Source organism: Heterodontus francisci, chromosome 26 (genome assembly GCF_036365525.1).
Source record: "Heterodontus francisci isolate sHetFra1 chromosome 26, sHetFra1.hap1, whole genome shotgun sequence".
In the NCBI taxonomy this organism is placed as follows: Eukaryota; Metazoa; Chordata; class Chondrichthyes; order Heterodontiformes; family Heterodontidae; genus Heterodontus; species Heterodontus francisci.
The window spans coordinates 44,034,693-44,052,085 of record NC_090396.1 but is presented as its reverse complement, the minus strand read 5'-3'; the positions used below and the strand labels follow the sequence as shown (position 1 = coordinate 44,052,085).

Here is a 17,393-nt window from a genome sequence, read left to right as displayed (position 1 = left end):
GAGAAAGTTGGATACAGATTTTGCCAAAGGTCAAATCTGAAATAAAAAGAATGTGTACTTCAGGATTACTGAACCTTATGGTGCCCTGACTTCGTCTTGTCATTTTGCTCTACTATTATCTTAACTGAATAAAACAGGAGTGAGCCTTTGGCTTTGTGGCAGCATTCCTACCTCTGATTCAGAAGGTGAAAGGTTCAAACCCACTCTAACAGTCCTGGCAAGTGGAGATTGGAGCTGTGGCTCTGAATTCTGGGTTGACAGCCGGTGGTGGATGTGGGAGCCCATAAAACCCTCCTGCCTTATAGGACTAGCCACTCTATCAGACAGTATAAAGATGGTTATGGCTTGGAAGGGACGTTGACTCTGCTAAACAGGCTGCAAATCTTTTCACTACAGCACACTGTTCTCTCCAGGGGAAGAGTGTGAAGAAACAAAAACAATGACAGCCTTGTAAATTGGAGGTGAAACAGTTGTCAACAAGCCTCCTTGATTTGATTGTTTTTGGAATTTGGGCAAAGCTTTTATGGGCATCTGTTTCTTATGGCATTTTTCCAGTGTAAAACATGATATGAATAAAGCTTTGGAGTAGAATAAATATTTTAGTTTAAAACTAATCTATTCTTCTCCGGTATGAGAATGCAGTTATTGCTGCATGACTAACTGCGCAAAAGTACCTATATCTGGACAGACCTACAATCTTAATCATTCCAAGCAGATCAATTCATCCAATCCATAAGGTTCATTGCCAAAAATGTCCTGTATGCTACAATTGTGTTTTTTTTCGACAAAAGTAAAACGTTTGGTGTGAGTGTATGAAGATGGGACTATACTTCATTTACATGGTGCATAATAATGCAGTGTTTGAAGCATTGCCATTGCATTGGACGTTTGTAAACATACATTGTTGCTGCTGGGACTGCTTACAGTTGCAAGAGATGCTCTTGGCTTAATAATAAAAGGCACAAAACTATACAATGACTTATTTCTCCCGTCTATCAGGTGTCTGATGCACGGCTATTGTTCTATGGCTGATAGTGAAAGTCTGGCATCTCCACACATGCACTGCCCTCCCCCCCACCCCCCACCCCCCCGCACCCTCCACAACACTTCATACGTGTGCCAAGACAGCTATTAAACTATTCAGTCCCATGGTATTTTGTAGCTGAACCATTCATGTTCAAAGCTCACTGAATAGAGATCTACACCTGGAATCCTGGTCCTTTCGTCCCTAGCCAAGGCTCAGATGTGTCACCTGAGCTCACGTCATGCACTTTGGGCCTCCCACATGTATGCTATATAACTGCACCCCTCTAATTCCCATAGGTTACATTTACCCATCATGGAATGACGGACACAGTACAGTATATGGCTATTAGTCATCCTGCAGATTACAGTGTCTTATTGCTTGTCTTGTTTTGTTAAAAGCATCTCCAAATTAAAGGCTAAATGACCTTTGCTTTACACAGAGAAACTACACTTTTTAATTTGTCTGGGAAATAATGTATTACTGAAAAAATTTTAAGATTCGCATAAATAACTATCCATGAAATTTAAATTTCCTGTGACTGACATTTGTTCATATTTTCCTTAACTAAATGGTTATTATTTGGTCTTAATTGTAAATTGAAAAGTCATGCTTTTGGAGTTCTCAATGCTCTCAAGATTTTCTGTAATTTAACTTTTTCTATTCCTGAGAGACACCTTGGGATTTAGGAGTTTCAAGTTATCGTTGTTTCCTTGGGATGGGACCAAACACTGCACAAAATGCAACAGTTTTGGATTATTTTAAGGCTTTGCATTACTCTGGAGAGAAATTCCACATCAGAAGCTAGTATCAGAATACTTTGAGAGCAGTGGTATTTACTTAATGCAAAACATTAGCAGCTATTGGAAGGCTAGATTTTATAGCTATTAACAGTAATTTTTTGTGGTTAGCACAATTGTTCTATTGTGCGTTTTTAAGATAAAATTTCCACTTCCTCCAATCTTAGGGGTGGTCTGGTTCATTTGTCAGTCCATATAAAAATTATAGAAATGGAATTGCTTGAGAACTGAAGAACTTCAGCAGACACTCCTGACTGCTTCCCATCCCCAGCACATAGATTTCAAAATCCTTATTCCTCTCTGTATGTCTTTCCATTGCCATTTGGGTCAGAAGCTTGCACTGTGTAGGAAACGGTCACTCATTGTGATTTTCCCTGGGGCAGTCGATTAATGGCCAGAGGGCAGGCACGCCGTCCAATTAAGGATGGCAGGCGGGCTTTCATTGCTGGAGGGCCAATCAGAGGCCTTCCAGCTTGAAGGGAGAAGCAGGCTGTAATGGACGTTAAGGGAGAGTGTGCTTCAAAATGGAGGCATCCTCTCCAATTTTTAGTTTAAATTAAAAAACAGCTGTTGCAGCCAGGCCATCACTGTGGTGGGAGTGGGGGGGGGGAATCCATCTACAGGGTGGTCTGCTGCTACTGCAGCACTCAGACAGCCCAGGAGGGCCTCTAGGCTTGCCTGGAGCACCGGCCCCCCAGTCTGCCACCTGGAAGCACGTTAAATTGGCTCCAGCCTTGTGCAAGGACCTGGAGGCCAATTGGAAAATTTTAATTAGCCTTAACGACCTTAATTGGCTATCTGCCCCCATCCTGACTGCAAAAATGGCCCGGTGATGGGATGGAGCCAGGGAGCTCACACGCAGGCAGGCGGCGTTATTTTTAGTGCCCGCCTACCTCCAACCCCAGCGGGAGCTAGAAATCAAGCATCCTGTCTCTGCAACATTCTCAGGTCCTACATCCTATCGTACCTTCTGCTGTTCCAACTCTAACCCACTGTGTACGCTCTCTTTTCCTTTCTCTCTCACTGTGCCATTGATGGCACAGACTTTATTACATCCCTTTTTAAAGCCCTTTCTGGAACCACATATCTCCCCACTTTTAAAAATCCTTCCTTCAACTGGAACTTTTGTTACATTTTTGAACTACCAAAACGCTTCTTCAATATCTGGTCACTGTGATAAATCAGTACTTAAATTAAAGTTGTTGTAGGATATTCTTTAAGTTGTTTTCCCTCTGGTAGAAATCACTGTGCTCTGTTGGATTTTGAATGCAAAGAATTAGTTTATCTAATGATAAAAGCACAGGTTTTGGTCTTGGGAACAGCACCAATTATTTTATTTTTAGTATTCTCATTTTCTCACAACACTGTTCTCGTACTGTGGGGCCAAGCGCTTCTTCAAAGAGAAGGGGCATAGTAAGAAAGAGATATAGTTGTGGGTGTGTTATTTCAAGGCCTCAAGTACGTTCTTGCAGATTCACAGTGGCAGAGATCTGGGGTGGTAACATCAAACTATTTTCTCAGTCAAGGAATGCTTTATTAAGAGAGAAAATGTCAATTTTCTAAAAATATGGAAGATCTGTAGGAAAATCTACAGTACTTTGGCTGCACAAAATGGATATACGTTGAAGGAATAATGTATCTACAATCATTCAGCTGGTTTTATTTTCCCTCCTAGTTGGTGCCAAGTGCTGACTTCAGTATAAATGAACATGGATACAGGAGCAGGCCTTTCAGCACCATGAGCCTGTTCCACCATTCAGTGAGATCATGGCTGATTTGCATTTCAATTTCATCCATCTGCCTTGTCTCCATACCCTTACAAAAGCAAAATATTGCAGATGCTGGAAATCTGAGATAAGAACAGAAAATGCTAGAAACACTCAGCAGGTCTAGCAACATCAGTGGATAGGGAAGCAGAGTTAACATTTCTGATGAAAGGGCACAGACCTGAAACTTTAACTCTGTTTCTCTCTCCTTTTACACCCTTGTCGAGCAAGAAACCTACCGATCTAAAGATTTAGAATTATGAATTGAGCTGGCATCTACTGCTTTTTGTGAGAGAGGGAGCTGCACACTTCTACCACCATTCGGGTGGAGAAGTGTTTCCTAACTTCTCTTCTGATTGGCTGTCTCTGATTTTAAAGCTGCAATTATCCTACACTCCCCCACTAGCAGAAAAAAGTTTCTCTGAATGCCCTTTCAATTCCTTTTAAAATCCTAAAAAAACTCAATCAAGTCACTTTCTACATTCCAGGGAATACAAGACTAGTTCATTTAATCTGTCATGATAATCTAACCCTGCATGAATTTGAGCTGCTTCAGGATACCTGGAATATGCCACGAGAATGTATTGGTACAAATAGAGATTCAAATATCAGTTCTCTCGTAATTCACAACATAAGATATTTCCAATCCAATAAGGGATGTGCTCTTCAGTGAAACTGCAAGTGTTCTTCAGCCTATTCTCCTTTAAATCAAAGGATAAGTACAGATAAGGAGGCCATTTGGCCCATCTAGCTACTGCTTCCATGGAAATGTAGTGTCCATCTCACAGCAGCTATCTTTGCTTTTCCTACTCGGAAGAACATTAAGCACTTTGTGACATCAGTCCTGAAGTTCCCTGATGAGAAGAAAAATATACATAGTATTTAAAATGTAAAAGTGAAATGCCTCGAGTAGCTCAGTGTGCTGGCCAGTACAGCATCAGTCAAACAGATCAGGAAGGTCAGAGCTTTACTCCTTGGGTCTCCGCTGAGTTATGTATTATAGTGTCTATAAAATATAAATACATGAGCTCCCCAATGACTCAATTGCTAAATACAATGCTTGATGTGCTACTGAGCCATATAGACCAGAAGTGTCCCAGAGCCACACTCATCCCTAATCTGTGCTAAATTATATAATCTCAGCCTCGGGAGCAGTAGAAGTGATACAGTTGTCATTAGCAATGCTACACTGCTGAGGAAATAAATTAGTTAGTGATCACTGCTCTGGATGCGTACCTCCAGTGTGTGTAGGATTAGTTTCAACATAAAAAACAAATTACATTTATACAGCAATTTAACATGAAGTACTACGCATTTCACATATAAGCATAAAGACATCAAACCAGTAATGGATTGGGTTAGATTTTCCTGGCCCCATGGAGACGGGGTTGGAAGTGGGGAAGGGAGAACCACGTTGGGACAGCTTGCTGACGCATTCCCGCCACCGAGGATGTTTCAAGGGGTGAGTTGGGTGGAAGCTGCCTGCACCCTGGAGGCAGGCAGCCAATCAAGGTGATTCAGACCCCAACTAAGGGCAATTGCAGCCTCTCCGGCATTTTGCCACCAGCGGAGCAGCTCCCTGCCGCATGCAGGGAGGCTGCCAGCTGAATGGAGGCGGCCTCCCTACAGCAGGCGGCCTCCCTACATCTGAGCTGGAGGCTCCATGCCCCATTGACGGGGCCCCAAGCATGAAAGGCCGCAATGACAGCTGATACTGATCCAGTGGAGGGATTTCCCCTCCATCCTAATGGGCCTACCAGCCTTGATCTTGTTCATTTCTGCACTGCTGTGCAGGCCAGCGCAGATGCTTCCATGTTGAGGCGCCCTCCCGTCCCTGAACTGCCTCAGCAATGTCCACCTCTCCCGGTGGGGCTGCTGAAGCTCCAGATCTGCCGGCCAATTAGGAGGCCACCTTCTGGGAGATTGCTGAGCATATACCATTTTCAAAGAATAAAGGTAACATTGAAAATGGCCTGGTTCCTGATCTCAAATATCAGAGGTTTGTTTTTTTTTAACTTGATTTAATTTTCTCTGTTTCTCTCTTGAAGGTGGTAAATTGTGCTGTCGTCTGGGTCTGCCGGCAGCACCTATGCACCATTGCATTCAGCTATTAAGGGAAGGGGACATTAAAGCCAATATACGAATAACCCTGGCTGATTTCCACCCCCAGCTAAGGGCCACTGACACCAGTTATGACATCCTATTCCCATAGCTGACTCATTGGAGACCAGGAAATAAACTTTGAACTTTGAGTTAATATTTTTAATAGTAGTGTTGAAGAATTTGATATTTTCCCATTTATTTTAGGGCATCAGATATATAATAAATTATCTTGGGGAGATGAACCTTTTTTTTCCCCATTAACTCTTCAGCTGCTGTTACAGCCTTTGCCGCTTTTGAAATTCATGCACGACTTCCCTGAAATCTCTCAGTTGGATGTCTGCCAAATACCCATATTAAGTGTTCTAAAAAAGTGAAACACGTATTAGTCATTGTACTTTCTGAACAAGTTGTAGTTTTGTTTTGGGGGGAAACTGCTACTGTAGTGCTCAAAAGATTAAATGCTCCCAGAGTAGCTCTCCCTACAGAAACGGTTCTATTTTAGTAAATGCTACTAAAAATAAAGCTGTTAAATTCTGATTTTTGTCATCTGAAAGTTAAAAAGTACTCTTGGGATTTTTTGTCTGGAGTGCAAGCTATGATAGATGTGTCCTATAATTTATGTGGCATTTGTTAATACACTAAATATTTTGAATGCATTCAAGTTTCTACATTAAAATTTCAACCTGAATATGAAGGCGCATCGGGCCATCTCCATATTTCAGCTGCAGGTTATAGTAGCTGGTGTGTTCTGGTTGTGATACAGAGCACCAACTGCTCCCATGTTTCAATGTGTCCCAAAAGAGGTATTGAATTTAACAAATTTTGTTCATTGCACATCAGCAGTTAGACTCTATCATTGGTGCCAGGAGCTTTTAAGTTCTGTATGAATTATAAATGCTCAATATTTGTGACAGTACATCTAGCGACAAATAAACTGGTTGAACTACTCTCTGATCCATGTAATTAAAAACTGTTTGGTCATGTTAACTTAAGCCACTATTGTATTATTTTAATCTTTCATTTTGTTTTGTAGCTCTATCAGCTATTCAGAAAATCACTGTGCTTTCTCTATACTAGGCTGGATTTTACTAGCCCATCGTGGCAGGGGGGCCCGGAAATAACCTCCGGGAGAAGCCCGCCACAGGCCTCGACGCCGGGAAGGCCTCACCCCATATTACCGATGGCAGCGAAGCCTCGTGGCGGCCCCCCGCTGCTTAGCAACAGTACCTTAATTTAAATATTTAAATAAATGCTATTTAATGTATAATCACTTACCTTGTCCCAACGGCCGTCCCACACCGATATTCCAGCCAGTCATGTGTCGCTGATATTGCCCATTTGGAAAGTGCAAGTTTTTGTTACCTTTTGAACTGTGAGTAAAATTCTTTAATGGAAAAATAGAAACTTTACAGATCTTAATGAATTTTTAATATCTTTTTGCATTAATTAAATTTTATGTATATTACTGCAAAGCAAATTTTTAGCAATTAATGAACCTGTATCCTATGATACTGTAAATGGAAGTTTAGTGTTTGGTAGTTTAGGAGAGAATACTTATCTATTGTTAATTTTACTTTGAAGGTAATCACATAATCCATAAACATTGTGTGTGGGTTATGCTTAAAACTTTTAAACATGTAAACTGTAGATTTTCATCGGATCCACGATTGAATTTTACAGAATAACAGATTGGAATTTTGAAGTAGAGTAAAAATTTCAATATTCGTACAATATCGTATTTGATGGGCGGCACAGTGGCGCAGTGGTTAGCACAGCAGCCTCACAGCTCCAGCGACCCGGGTTCAGTTCCGGGTACTGCCTGTGTGGAGTTTGAAAGTTCTCCCTGTGTCTGCGTGGGTTTCCTCCGGGTGCTCCGGTTTCCTCCCACAAGCCAAAGACTTGCAGGTTGATAGGTAAATTGGCCATTAGCAATTGCCCCTAGTATAGGTAGGTGGTAGGGAAATATAGGGACAGGTGGGGATATGTGGTAGGAATATGGAATTAGTGTGGGATTAATATAGATGGGTGGTTGATGGTCAGCACAGACTCGGTGGGCCGAAGGGCCTGTTTCAGTGCTGTATCTCTAAAGATGCCTGCGGGATAATCTAATAGAGGTCTTTAAATTAAAAACATCAAAAGTATATAGTAAAAGTAAGATCCAATTTTTATCATCAAGGCTTTTCATCTCAGTTCCTTTGAGAGTAAACACATTTTTAGAAAGATTTTTAATGACAATTTATATTGTAATTAAGTTTCAGTATTCATTGACAGCGTTGTTTGTGAGCTTACTGAAACTGGTTACAGTTCTAACAGTATTTCATTTGAAAGAGAGAATACCAAGCAACATTGAAACAGGTAGGTGAGTGGCACTATGACTCAAACCAGCTTTGATAGAATAGCACTGTGTGAAATTGAAGAATTGTTCCTTTTGTACATGTTCCTGTTCAATCCCCATCATTACTTGCTTGATTGAGTCCTCTCCATAATTGCTGTACTGTCTTCAAATAATAGTATAGACACACGTAGATGCTTGGAGAATAAGCCATTTCGGTTTGTTTTGCCAACTGGGCCATATGTCTTTACTTGTCTTGATATTGAATTGATTAAATGATTCTTGTCGTTCAGCCATTTATCAGTTGATATCAAGGAGTCTGTGTTTCACATTGCTTGTACATGGTGCCTTTGCTATATTCAAGGAACTGCACTTGTACCTTATCCCAGACTGTATCCCTGACTGACCTCTCATGTCGTACTCATTCTGCATTTCTTTCCTCATGTTCAACCTATACTAATATCAATGCAAATGAGAAATTGCACAAAATAATGCAGCTACATAGTGGTTTCCTCCCACATGCCAAAGACTTGTGGGTTGATAGGTAAATTAGCCATTGTAAATATTGCCCCTAGTGTAGGTAGGTGGTAGGAGAATTGAGGGAAGGTGGGGATGTGAGAGGGAAAATGGGATTAATGTAGGATTAGTACAAATAAAAACAAGAAATGCTGGAACCACCCAGCAGGTCTGACAGCATCTGTGAAAAGAGAAGCAAGTTAACGTTTCGGGTCAGTGACCCTTCTTCGGAACTCCGAACTCTTCAGTTCCGAAGAAGGGTCACTGACCCGAAACGTTAACTCTGCTTCTCTTTTCACAGATGCTGCCAGACCTGCTGAGTGGTTCCAGCATTTCTTGTTTTTATTTCAGATTTCCAGCATCCGCAGTATTTTGCTTTTATTTTAGTATAAATAGGTGGTTGATAGTCGGCGCGGAGTCGTTGGGCCAAAGGGCCTGTTTCGGTGCTGTATCTCTCTATGACTCTATAACCAGTTTATCTTTGTTTCCTTCTTTTTGAACTTGATTGCCTTGCAAGTTATTTGACCAAAGAAGGCACTTTTGTAACACAGGCTAGATTTTATCATCTAGTAACATAGTCAGCATTTGTCTTATGAATGCTTGGCTGTAGTCAGTTATCTGTATGTTCGAAGCCAATGATTTGTTCTTTTTATAGTGGCTTAAATGACTGGAGATTATTGCCCATTGATAGTGATAGGACAGGAAGCCATATCGGCAGTAACATGCCAGAGCAAGTGCTTGATAAGTAAGCATATAAAGTGACCAAAATGGTTCCTTTGCAGAGTGTAATCCAAACATTAGTCAAAAAAAAGCATTTGTTTGGACAAAATTTAGTGATATCAGTCATGCATGAGACTGAATAACTTGCAGATATGTAGTTATATTAATTCAATTAAATCATTCAAAGCACTTCAAAGAGGCAAAAATAACTAGTGAGCAGTGGTGAGAGAAAGATAGGATGGTGACCAAATAAGTTTTGAGGAGGCTTTTGAATGAGATGGGAGCAAGCAAGGTGACAGGATTTAAGTAGTGACCAAGACAAGCAGTGGCGTGGAGGGATGAAATTAGGTTATAGTCAGGAGAGCAGAGATTGTGCCCTGGAATGTGTGGCTGAAGGAGGTTGCAGAGGTAGGGAGGGGGCGAGGCCATGGAGAGACATGCAGATGAAGTCACAAATTTTGAAGTTGATGCTTTGAAAAAAGGCAGTCAATGAGGCAAAGCAAGGATAGGATTGATAGAGGATCAGGATTTAGTGAGGGACAGGATGTGGGTGGCAGAATATTGAACTGCAATTTATGAAGAGCAGAACTCAGAGACCAGCAAGAAGAGCTTTGGAATAAGCATGTCAGGTTTTAATGTCAGTGAAGTGATTTAGGGCAAGGGCAAATGATGCTGCAGTGGTGAAAATAGCTGGTCTTTGTCGTGATTAGCATGTAGAATTTGAATCCCAGGTCTGGGTCAAGCAGGACAAGGAGATTGTGCACCGTCAGGCTTAGTCTGAGTGAGCAACGGGGGAGATGGATGGAATCGGGAGCTGAGCTGGGCAATTTTGCAAGAGCCAGATAAGACGACTTTGGTCCTACTGGTTAGACAGTTGACATTTCACATTTGTTTTGGCCAGTAAGTAAACAGTGGAAGTTAATCAACACGTAGTCAGAGACATATGTGCTGAAGTCAAACAGGAAAACCTCAACTTTCCCAGTTTGGTGTAAATTGAGCACTTATTCCACCATTTAATGTTATATCTGTCACCTCAATGGACGCAACATGCCTGTATTAACCATGGTTTTACTTCCTTGCTACAATTTAAGAGGTTACGTGTTGAATTGAAACTGGATATGATTTGAGTTCAATAGCAATTAAACTACAAATGCATTCTGGTATTGGAAGAGTCTTTCCAATATAGCCTTAGGTATCTTTCATTTATACTTTTGTTGTGATATGAATTTTTTTTTTTACGAATTGTTTGTGTTGTGACAGGATGTTTCAGATAAGCTTTTCTGTGATGTTCTGCAAGCTCAGTAACCCAGTGTTCTGTGTATCGCTGTCAAGGTAGCTCAGGGAGGAAGTGCTTTGTGCAAGGACACTGAGCTGGGATCACTTGAGAGAACCATTGGCATGTCTGTCGCCTCATTTAAATCAGTCTTAGTGTTGCCACCCAAAATTGTATCTAATGAACTGGACCTTTATATTTTAACAAAAACAAAAATCCAAACTTAATTACTACCTCGTTACACTTTTAGTTAAAATCGGGGAAAGAAAAGAAATTGAAGGAATGCCAAAAGCAATGTTTTTATTCAGCATTATATGAGCATTTTAATCGACTGCTATTATAGTTAACTCAAGTGGTTAATTTGTATATTTCTATGTGTTTCAAAATGGGACAAGTGGCAAAACACAAGAAGCTGCCCTGACAACAAACTATTTTAGAGGAATTCCAAGCAATATAATAAGAGCTGGAAAGAGAAAAGTATGAGCTGTCACAGCTGACAGTGTTCCTTAGCCAGAAATAATTCTGCAATGGCCTTGTGCCTAGTTGTACATCATGGGAACAATAGGGAAGGAAGTCCCCACCCTGGAGTTAAGAATACACAGTTAGTACAGCCGTGACAGGTTTTGTCCCTTGAGGGAGATGCGCACCTGAGCTTGACAGAAGCACTTATCTAAAGACATGATATGTGACACATAAAAATTAAATAAAACCAATCCCTTTCCTGCTTTACAAACCATAGTTTCCTTTTGAAAATGAGCATTGATTGCACATGTTAAAAGATTTGTTTTTGAAACCCTAGCAGAGTAACATTCACTTGAGAACTGCTCAATCAGTTGCAAATGCATATTGAGGCAGTCACTGTGATGACAATATGTAGATTTCTGTGTCTTTCTTGTTGGTACATTATGCAACCGCAACAAGGACAATTTTGCTTCAAGTCACGCATTTTGAAGAAATACGATTTGCTTAATCTGTATTTTGTTTCATTGAGAAAACAGGACATTTTAACTTGATAGCAGAGCAGTGATTGAAAAGCAGCATTTGTAAGGCAGTGGTTAACTTGTGTGAGTTGTTATAACGTATTTAGAAGGTCTGGGTGCTGTTGGCAAATGAAATAAGCTGTTTCCCAATGAAATAAGCTGTTTCCCAAGTGTGCTTATCATTCTTTGCCCTTGACAACGAAGGGGAACTGAATTTTGATGGAAGCATTTAGCACATTTTTTTCTGATGCAAACATAGGATGACTAGTCCTTCCACTAGCCAGGGCATTGTCTGGTTTCCTGTGCATCCAAGCACATAAGAGTGATGGGGCCTCACAAGTTGTCAGCTCCTTGTCAGTAGATCTCCACTGCAATCAAAAGTTGAGTTGAAACTTCAGAGTGGTGGAGGACAGTGGTTATAGTTTTGTTGAATTTTTCTTTTGAAAATAGTTGTCAAATAGAAAATTGTAATTGTTTTTTTTAGTTTTTTAGTTTAGTTTAGAGATACAGCACTGAAACAGGCCCTTCGGCCCACCGAGTCTGTGCTGACCATCAAACACCCATTTATACTAATCCTACACTAATCCCATATTCCTACCACATCCCCACCTGTCCCTATATTTCCCTACCACCTACCTATACTAGGGGCAATTTATAATGGCCGATTTACCTACCAACCTGCAAGTCTTTTGGCTTGCGGGAGGAAACCGGAGCACCCGGAGAAAACCCACGCAGACACAGGAAGAACTTGCAAACTCCACACAGGCAGTACCCAGAATTGAACCCGGGTCGCTGGAGCTGTGAGGCTGCTGTGCTAACCACTGCGCCACTGTGCCGCCCGTTTTGTGTAATTCGTGTGAACAAGAAAAAAGTCTTGGACAAAAGGCAAACAAAACAAATACGTTTATAGAGTGTAACAAACATGTTACAAAAGCTGATAATTCTTTAGTTGTTAAATATCTGGATTCTGATCAGCAACCCCATTGAAAATTGCACCTAGATACTTCTCCTTGAGTGAGAGAAGAAAGCATAGCTTCATACACTTGCTTGTTGATGCAGAAGGTTAGAAGAGTTTACTAATCCTGCAATTAGATTTTGGTTTAGACATGCTACATGTGTCCCAGTCTCTCAGGTTGTTTTTTCAATTGCTGCTTTGCTTCGTAAAACATTTGGACAAACTGCTGAAAACCTCAGTCCTTTCAGTTCAGTAAACTGAAGTTTTTCCAGAATTGTCGGAAAAAATAGATGCAACGAGATCTGAACCTATATGCAAACAACTGAAGGCACTTCTATTAAACTCTGTTTCTATTGTCCATTTATTGTATTTTTGTAGCAATAGGCAACTGTTCGACATGAAATTTAGGGTCACCTAAGCGTCGGTTTTAAGAAGTTTTTTTCTTGAAGAAATTTAGGCTGCTGTACAGGTACAGAGAGAACATAAGAAATGGGAGCAGGAATAGGCCATAAGGCCCTTCGAACCTGCTCTGCCATTCAATAAGATCAAGGCTGATCTGATCTTGGCCTCAACTCCATTTTCCTGCCAGTTCCCCATAATCCTTGATACCCCTATCATTTAAGAAACTGTCTATCTCAGTCTTGAATATGTTCAATGACCCAGCCTCCACAGCTCTCTGGGGTAGAGAATTCCAAAGATTCACGACCCTCTGGGAGAAGAAATTCCTCCTCATCTCCGTCTTAAATGGGAACCCCCTTATTCTGAAATTATGCCCCCGGTTCTAGATTCCCCCATGGACATCCTCTAAGCATCTACCCTGTTAACCCCCTCTCAGAATCTTCTATGTTTCAGTGAGATCACCTCTCATTCTTCTAAATTTCAATGACTATAGGCCCAACCTTTCCTCAAAAGACAACCCCTTCGTCTAGTGAACCTTCGCTGAGCTGCCTCCAATGCAAGTATATCCCTCCTTAAATAAAAAGATCAAAACTGTGTGCAGTACAAATTTACCAGCAAGACTTTTGCATGGTTCTGTATCGCACTCGGAAAGAGCTGTGCACCATGCTGCATCTTGCATGTGCAGCGCTTTCTTCCTGGAGTTGAGTTTTTTTTTAATGTTTTGAGGCTATGTGCGAGTCTCTTGTTTTCTCAAAATATTTACAAAAAAAGGACTTGAATTTAGAAAATGCTTAGGACATCCAATGGACTCTTGAATCCTAGCTTAACAGAGCGTAAAATTATACTTTCTACAATGTTAGCCCAAATTGCATGAGAAGGCCTACCCATGGGGGTGTCTCGCTGTTGCAAAGCAAAACTAAAATGTTGGCGTAGTTGTATTATTAAATCAATTAAGTGCGATTGAGAAACCATTCAAAAATTCTTGATTTATTTTTCTATGTGCATTGGAGATGTGGGAATAATGGTTTCTGTGGACTAAGAGTTAAAGGGGAAAAATGCATCTAAGCACATTGTGTATTTTCAAAGCTGTGCAGTGAGTGACAGAATTTAAATATATGCACGGCAGTGCATGGATCATTGCAGAGAAACCAAGAAAAATCTGTAGGAGATTTTGTCAGTCCATGTTTCATAATTTGGAAAAGATTATCCAGACCCAGACTGCAACTTCGTCAAGATTTCTCACTGAATCATTCTGCAGTGCCCTCCTACATAGGATTAAAAATGATTTTCATTTGTGTACAGGGATATGGAATGGTAGGAAATGGATCCATTTTTCCTGGAACTTCATATACTAATGCTTCCTAGAAAACAAAACTGTTTTCGAAGCAGCGAGCTGATTACTTGGACAATTTTGTATGATAAGCACCTATAATTCTCTCTCCCGTGCAGGTACAAGTGATGGCCAATGTTGAACACATGCAATTTGAAAGGGTTGAATGTCTGAGGATTGTTATTTTTTGTCTTTGTGGTAGCATAAGTGTCAAAAGTCTTGCTAATATAGCAGTAGTGATCAAGAAATAACTTTTTACCGAAAGATTACTAGAAATGCAATACCAGAAGCAAATTCCCTACAATTCTGTATCTGTTAATAATGAAATGTCCTTGGTGAGTGAAAAAGTCTTTGCTGAATCATCAGTATATCTGACCAGTAATGTAGCAGCTTCAGAATACTTTTCAGCATAAACTTTTCTTCCTAATGTTCACATGCATAAGAATTTTGTTACTTTTTTTTGTTCAAGCTTTTGTTCTGAGTATTGTTTCCCTGACAATTACATTTTTAGATAAAATTTGTAGCCTCTGCTTATATATATATATATATATATATATATATATATGTAAAAGGTTTCTATAGCACTCAATTTAAAACAAATGTCTAACCCTAGGAACTAGTCCACATTTCATTGTAGAGTTATCTTAAATGACTTTTTATTAAAAGTGCATCAAACAGCTGGTTAGTCTGTAAGTTTAGCTCACTGCTTGTTTGCAGGTAGGTTTAGTTCACTCGGGAGTGATTTGTGATCAAATATTTTCATGATTTTCCCGAATCATTTGAGAAATGTTGATGCCCGCAGTCTCTCTCCAAATACATAGCGAAGCAAGCATCCAACACTGATTTCAAAATAAATAGTGCAGAGCAAGTTATTTCAGGTGACAATCATTGTAAAGAATTTTACTTCTGACATTAGTGAACAATTTCTTTAAATTATCAAATGGTGAATAGACTGCACATTCACAAGTACAGTGCTTTTTATCCTGAACTGTTGCCTCAATGATCATATTTAATTCACTCTACTTCAGGCAAGGAAGCACTGTATTTAAATATTGCCATATGACTTAGATTATGGATGTTTAGATGGAAATAAAGTGCACCACTGCACTTAATGCAGACCTGAGTTGGATTTTGCATTACAAATATCAGAGATGTTCTGTTAATATATAAATAAACACAATTATTCAGATTTAGCACAGCTCTTAAGAGGCTCACCTCTTTCATTGTCCATCTATTCTCTGGCGATTGTAGACTCTGCCTACAATGAAAAGTTTTAAAGCTGATCATTTTGGCTAGTGTCTTACTTTGGAGGCAAAAGCTTTTGCTGACGTCTCTATAATAGGTTTAAATAATACAAAATAGATGAATGCTGGCCTTAATGCAAACCAAGCAGTACACCAGAAGACACTGATCATTTCCAGAATGTATTGAGAAGGTGTAATTGGAGAATATTATTGAAACCCCATGTTCCTCTTGGTATTCCTCCAGTGGTTTGTGGATATTTTAGCAGTGCGCTGCTGTACTATTCCCCTCAGAAACACTGATGTGACTGTATTGCATTTCATAGTTGTTACTATAATCGTATTTCACTTCTAATCGATCTGGAATTCTGTCTTAACAGCAACTCGAAAACTAATATCTTTTTTCCTCTTTCTCTTTTCATACAGAAATCATTGATGACCTTACACATTTAGTGGATAAAACTGATTCCAGAATTCAGAATGAAACAAGGCGTGTCAAATTGGTTGATAAGAAATCAGCTTCTTGTGGTATGTGAATTTATTTAGTATAGTCCCCTCAATCCACCAGGTGGCATTACGATGTCATTGTTTTTACTAGTTTTCCCTTGAACATGGCCTAGTTAACCCTTTTCCCACTTGTCCATCAGAAGTAGTATTTAGAAGGTGGATGTGTTTGTGATTGTTCTGTCGTTTGGAGCCTTTTGTATGGCAAAACAAAAAGCCAAGGCTTTATAATGCTATTTGCATTTGCAGCTGTTCAAACACTAAGTGAGGATTCATTGATAGTAATTCTCACCTCCTTGCCCTCTGTTAGGGCTCTCAGCAGCTGTTACCAGTAAGCAAGCAAATGATCTGCACCCTGGCACTGTAACATCTCAGCAGCACCAGGCTTTGCCAGAGTCATCCATCGTTTATGGGTGCTATAATTAGATGTTTTCCTTACTTTCTTTTGCATTGCAAAATTTTTTAAAAGGGAAATCCCCTTCTCCCCCCCCCCCCCCCCCCCCAAAAGTGTCTTGCATTTAGATTTGCAGAAAACAGTTTTAGCATAGTACTTCAGTTGCAGTTTAGACATTGCTTAGTCTTTGAAATGATCTAGAAAATCATGTCCCTTTTAGTACTGGACATTGTTGAGTTAATGAATGTGATGTAGTCTATTTTACCATGTTTTCATGTTACCACTTTCACCTTTATTCATTAGCAACTTGTAATTATGCTCTTTTACATTTAAAGGGCTTTTTTGTTTGATAATTAACAATTTTCACAACAAACATGTCCTTTCTGCTGCAAAAATGCAGATCGCTATTGCTATTCTCTTTGAATTTGCATTATTAAGACTTGCAATTCAGCATGCCGTGACTGAAAAGTAAAAGCTTATTGTTCTCTCTGCATCACAACACTGTGGTTGGGGTTGATAGTGCAGTCTCCCTTTTGTAAAATATACCCCTGTTTCTGGAGAAAACATTAACCTAAAGCATTGTTTTGACAACACTGTTGTAAAATCACATGAAAAATGGAGCGGTATAATAAGTGAAAAATATTACTTCAAGATTGGTTTTATTTGCTTATTGCCTAGGAAATGCTTACATTTTTTTCCGCAAGGGAGCCTAGTAACCAGCAAGCAGTGAACAGCAGTCAGGTTTGAAGAAATAACAAAATGAAGGTCAGCTAATATTGCACTAATTCTGCTTCCTGATGGCCATGACAGCCTGCAAGGTTTATTTGAAGATCCCAGACTCTGAGTCAGTGTGCGCTTTGTTACCGTAAAACTGTTTTAGGCTGTGCCAACAGTTTAGGATATTAATGAATCCTTTAGAGAAGTGAATGGAGAATTCCTTCCCCCCTTTTTTTTCCTCTTCTCTTTGTTTGACACACACATCTTTGTCTGTTGAATGTTGCTGGGCATTGCTAATGAGTAGGCAGAAAAATCACAAAAAGGCAACAATTATAGGGA

The 17,393-nt window shown here is 39.9% G+C and overlaps 1 protein-coding gene across 4 annotated transcripts in view; it reads left to right on the top strand.

The window, feature by feature from the left end:
• The window catches only part of stx8 (syntaxin 8), a 425,779-nt gene that overhangs the window by 217,027 nt on the left and 191,359 nt on the right, over positions 1 to 17,393 (top strand). For all 4 annotated transcript variants that reach the window (XR_010977561.1, XM_068058121.1, XM_068058120.1 and 1 more), the window contains one exon: positions 15,866 to 15,967. Coding sequence is in view for 3 of the 4 variants with exons in the window: in XM_068058121.1 (XP_067914222.1) it covers positions 15,866 to 15,967 (102 nt within the window). In the remaining variant the exon portion in view is untranslated. The remainder of the gene's footprint in view (positions 1 to 15,865; positions 15,968 to 17,393) is intronic.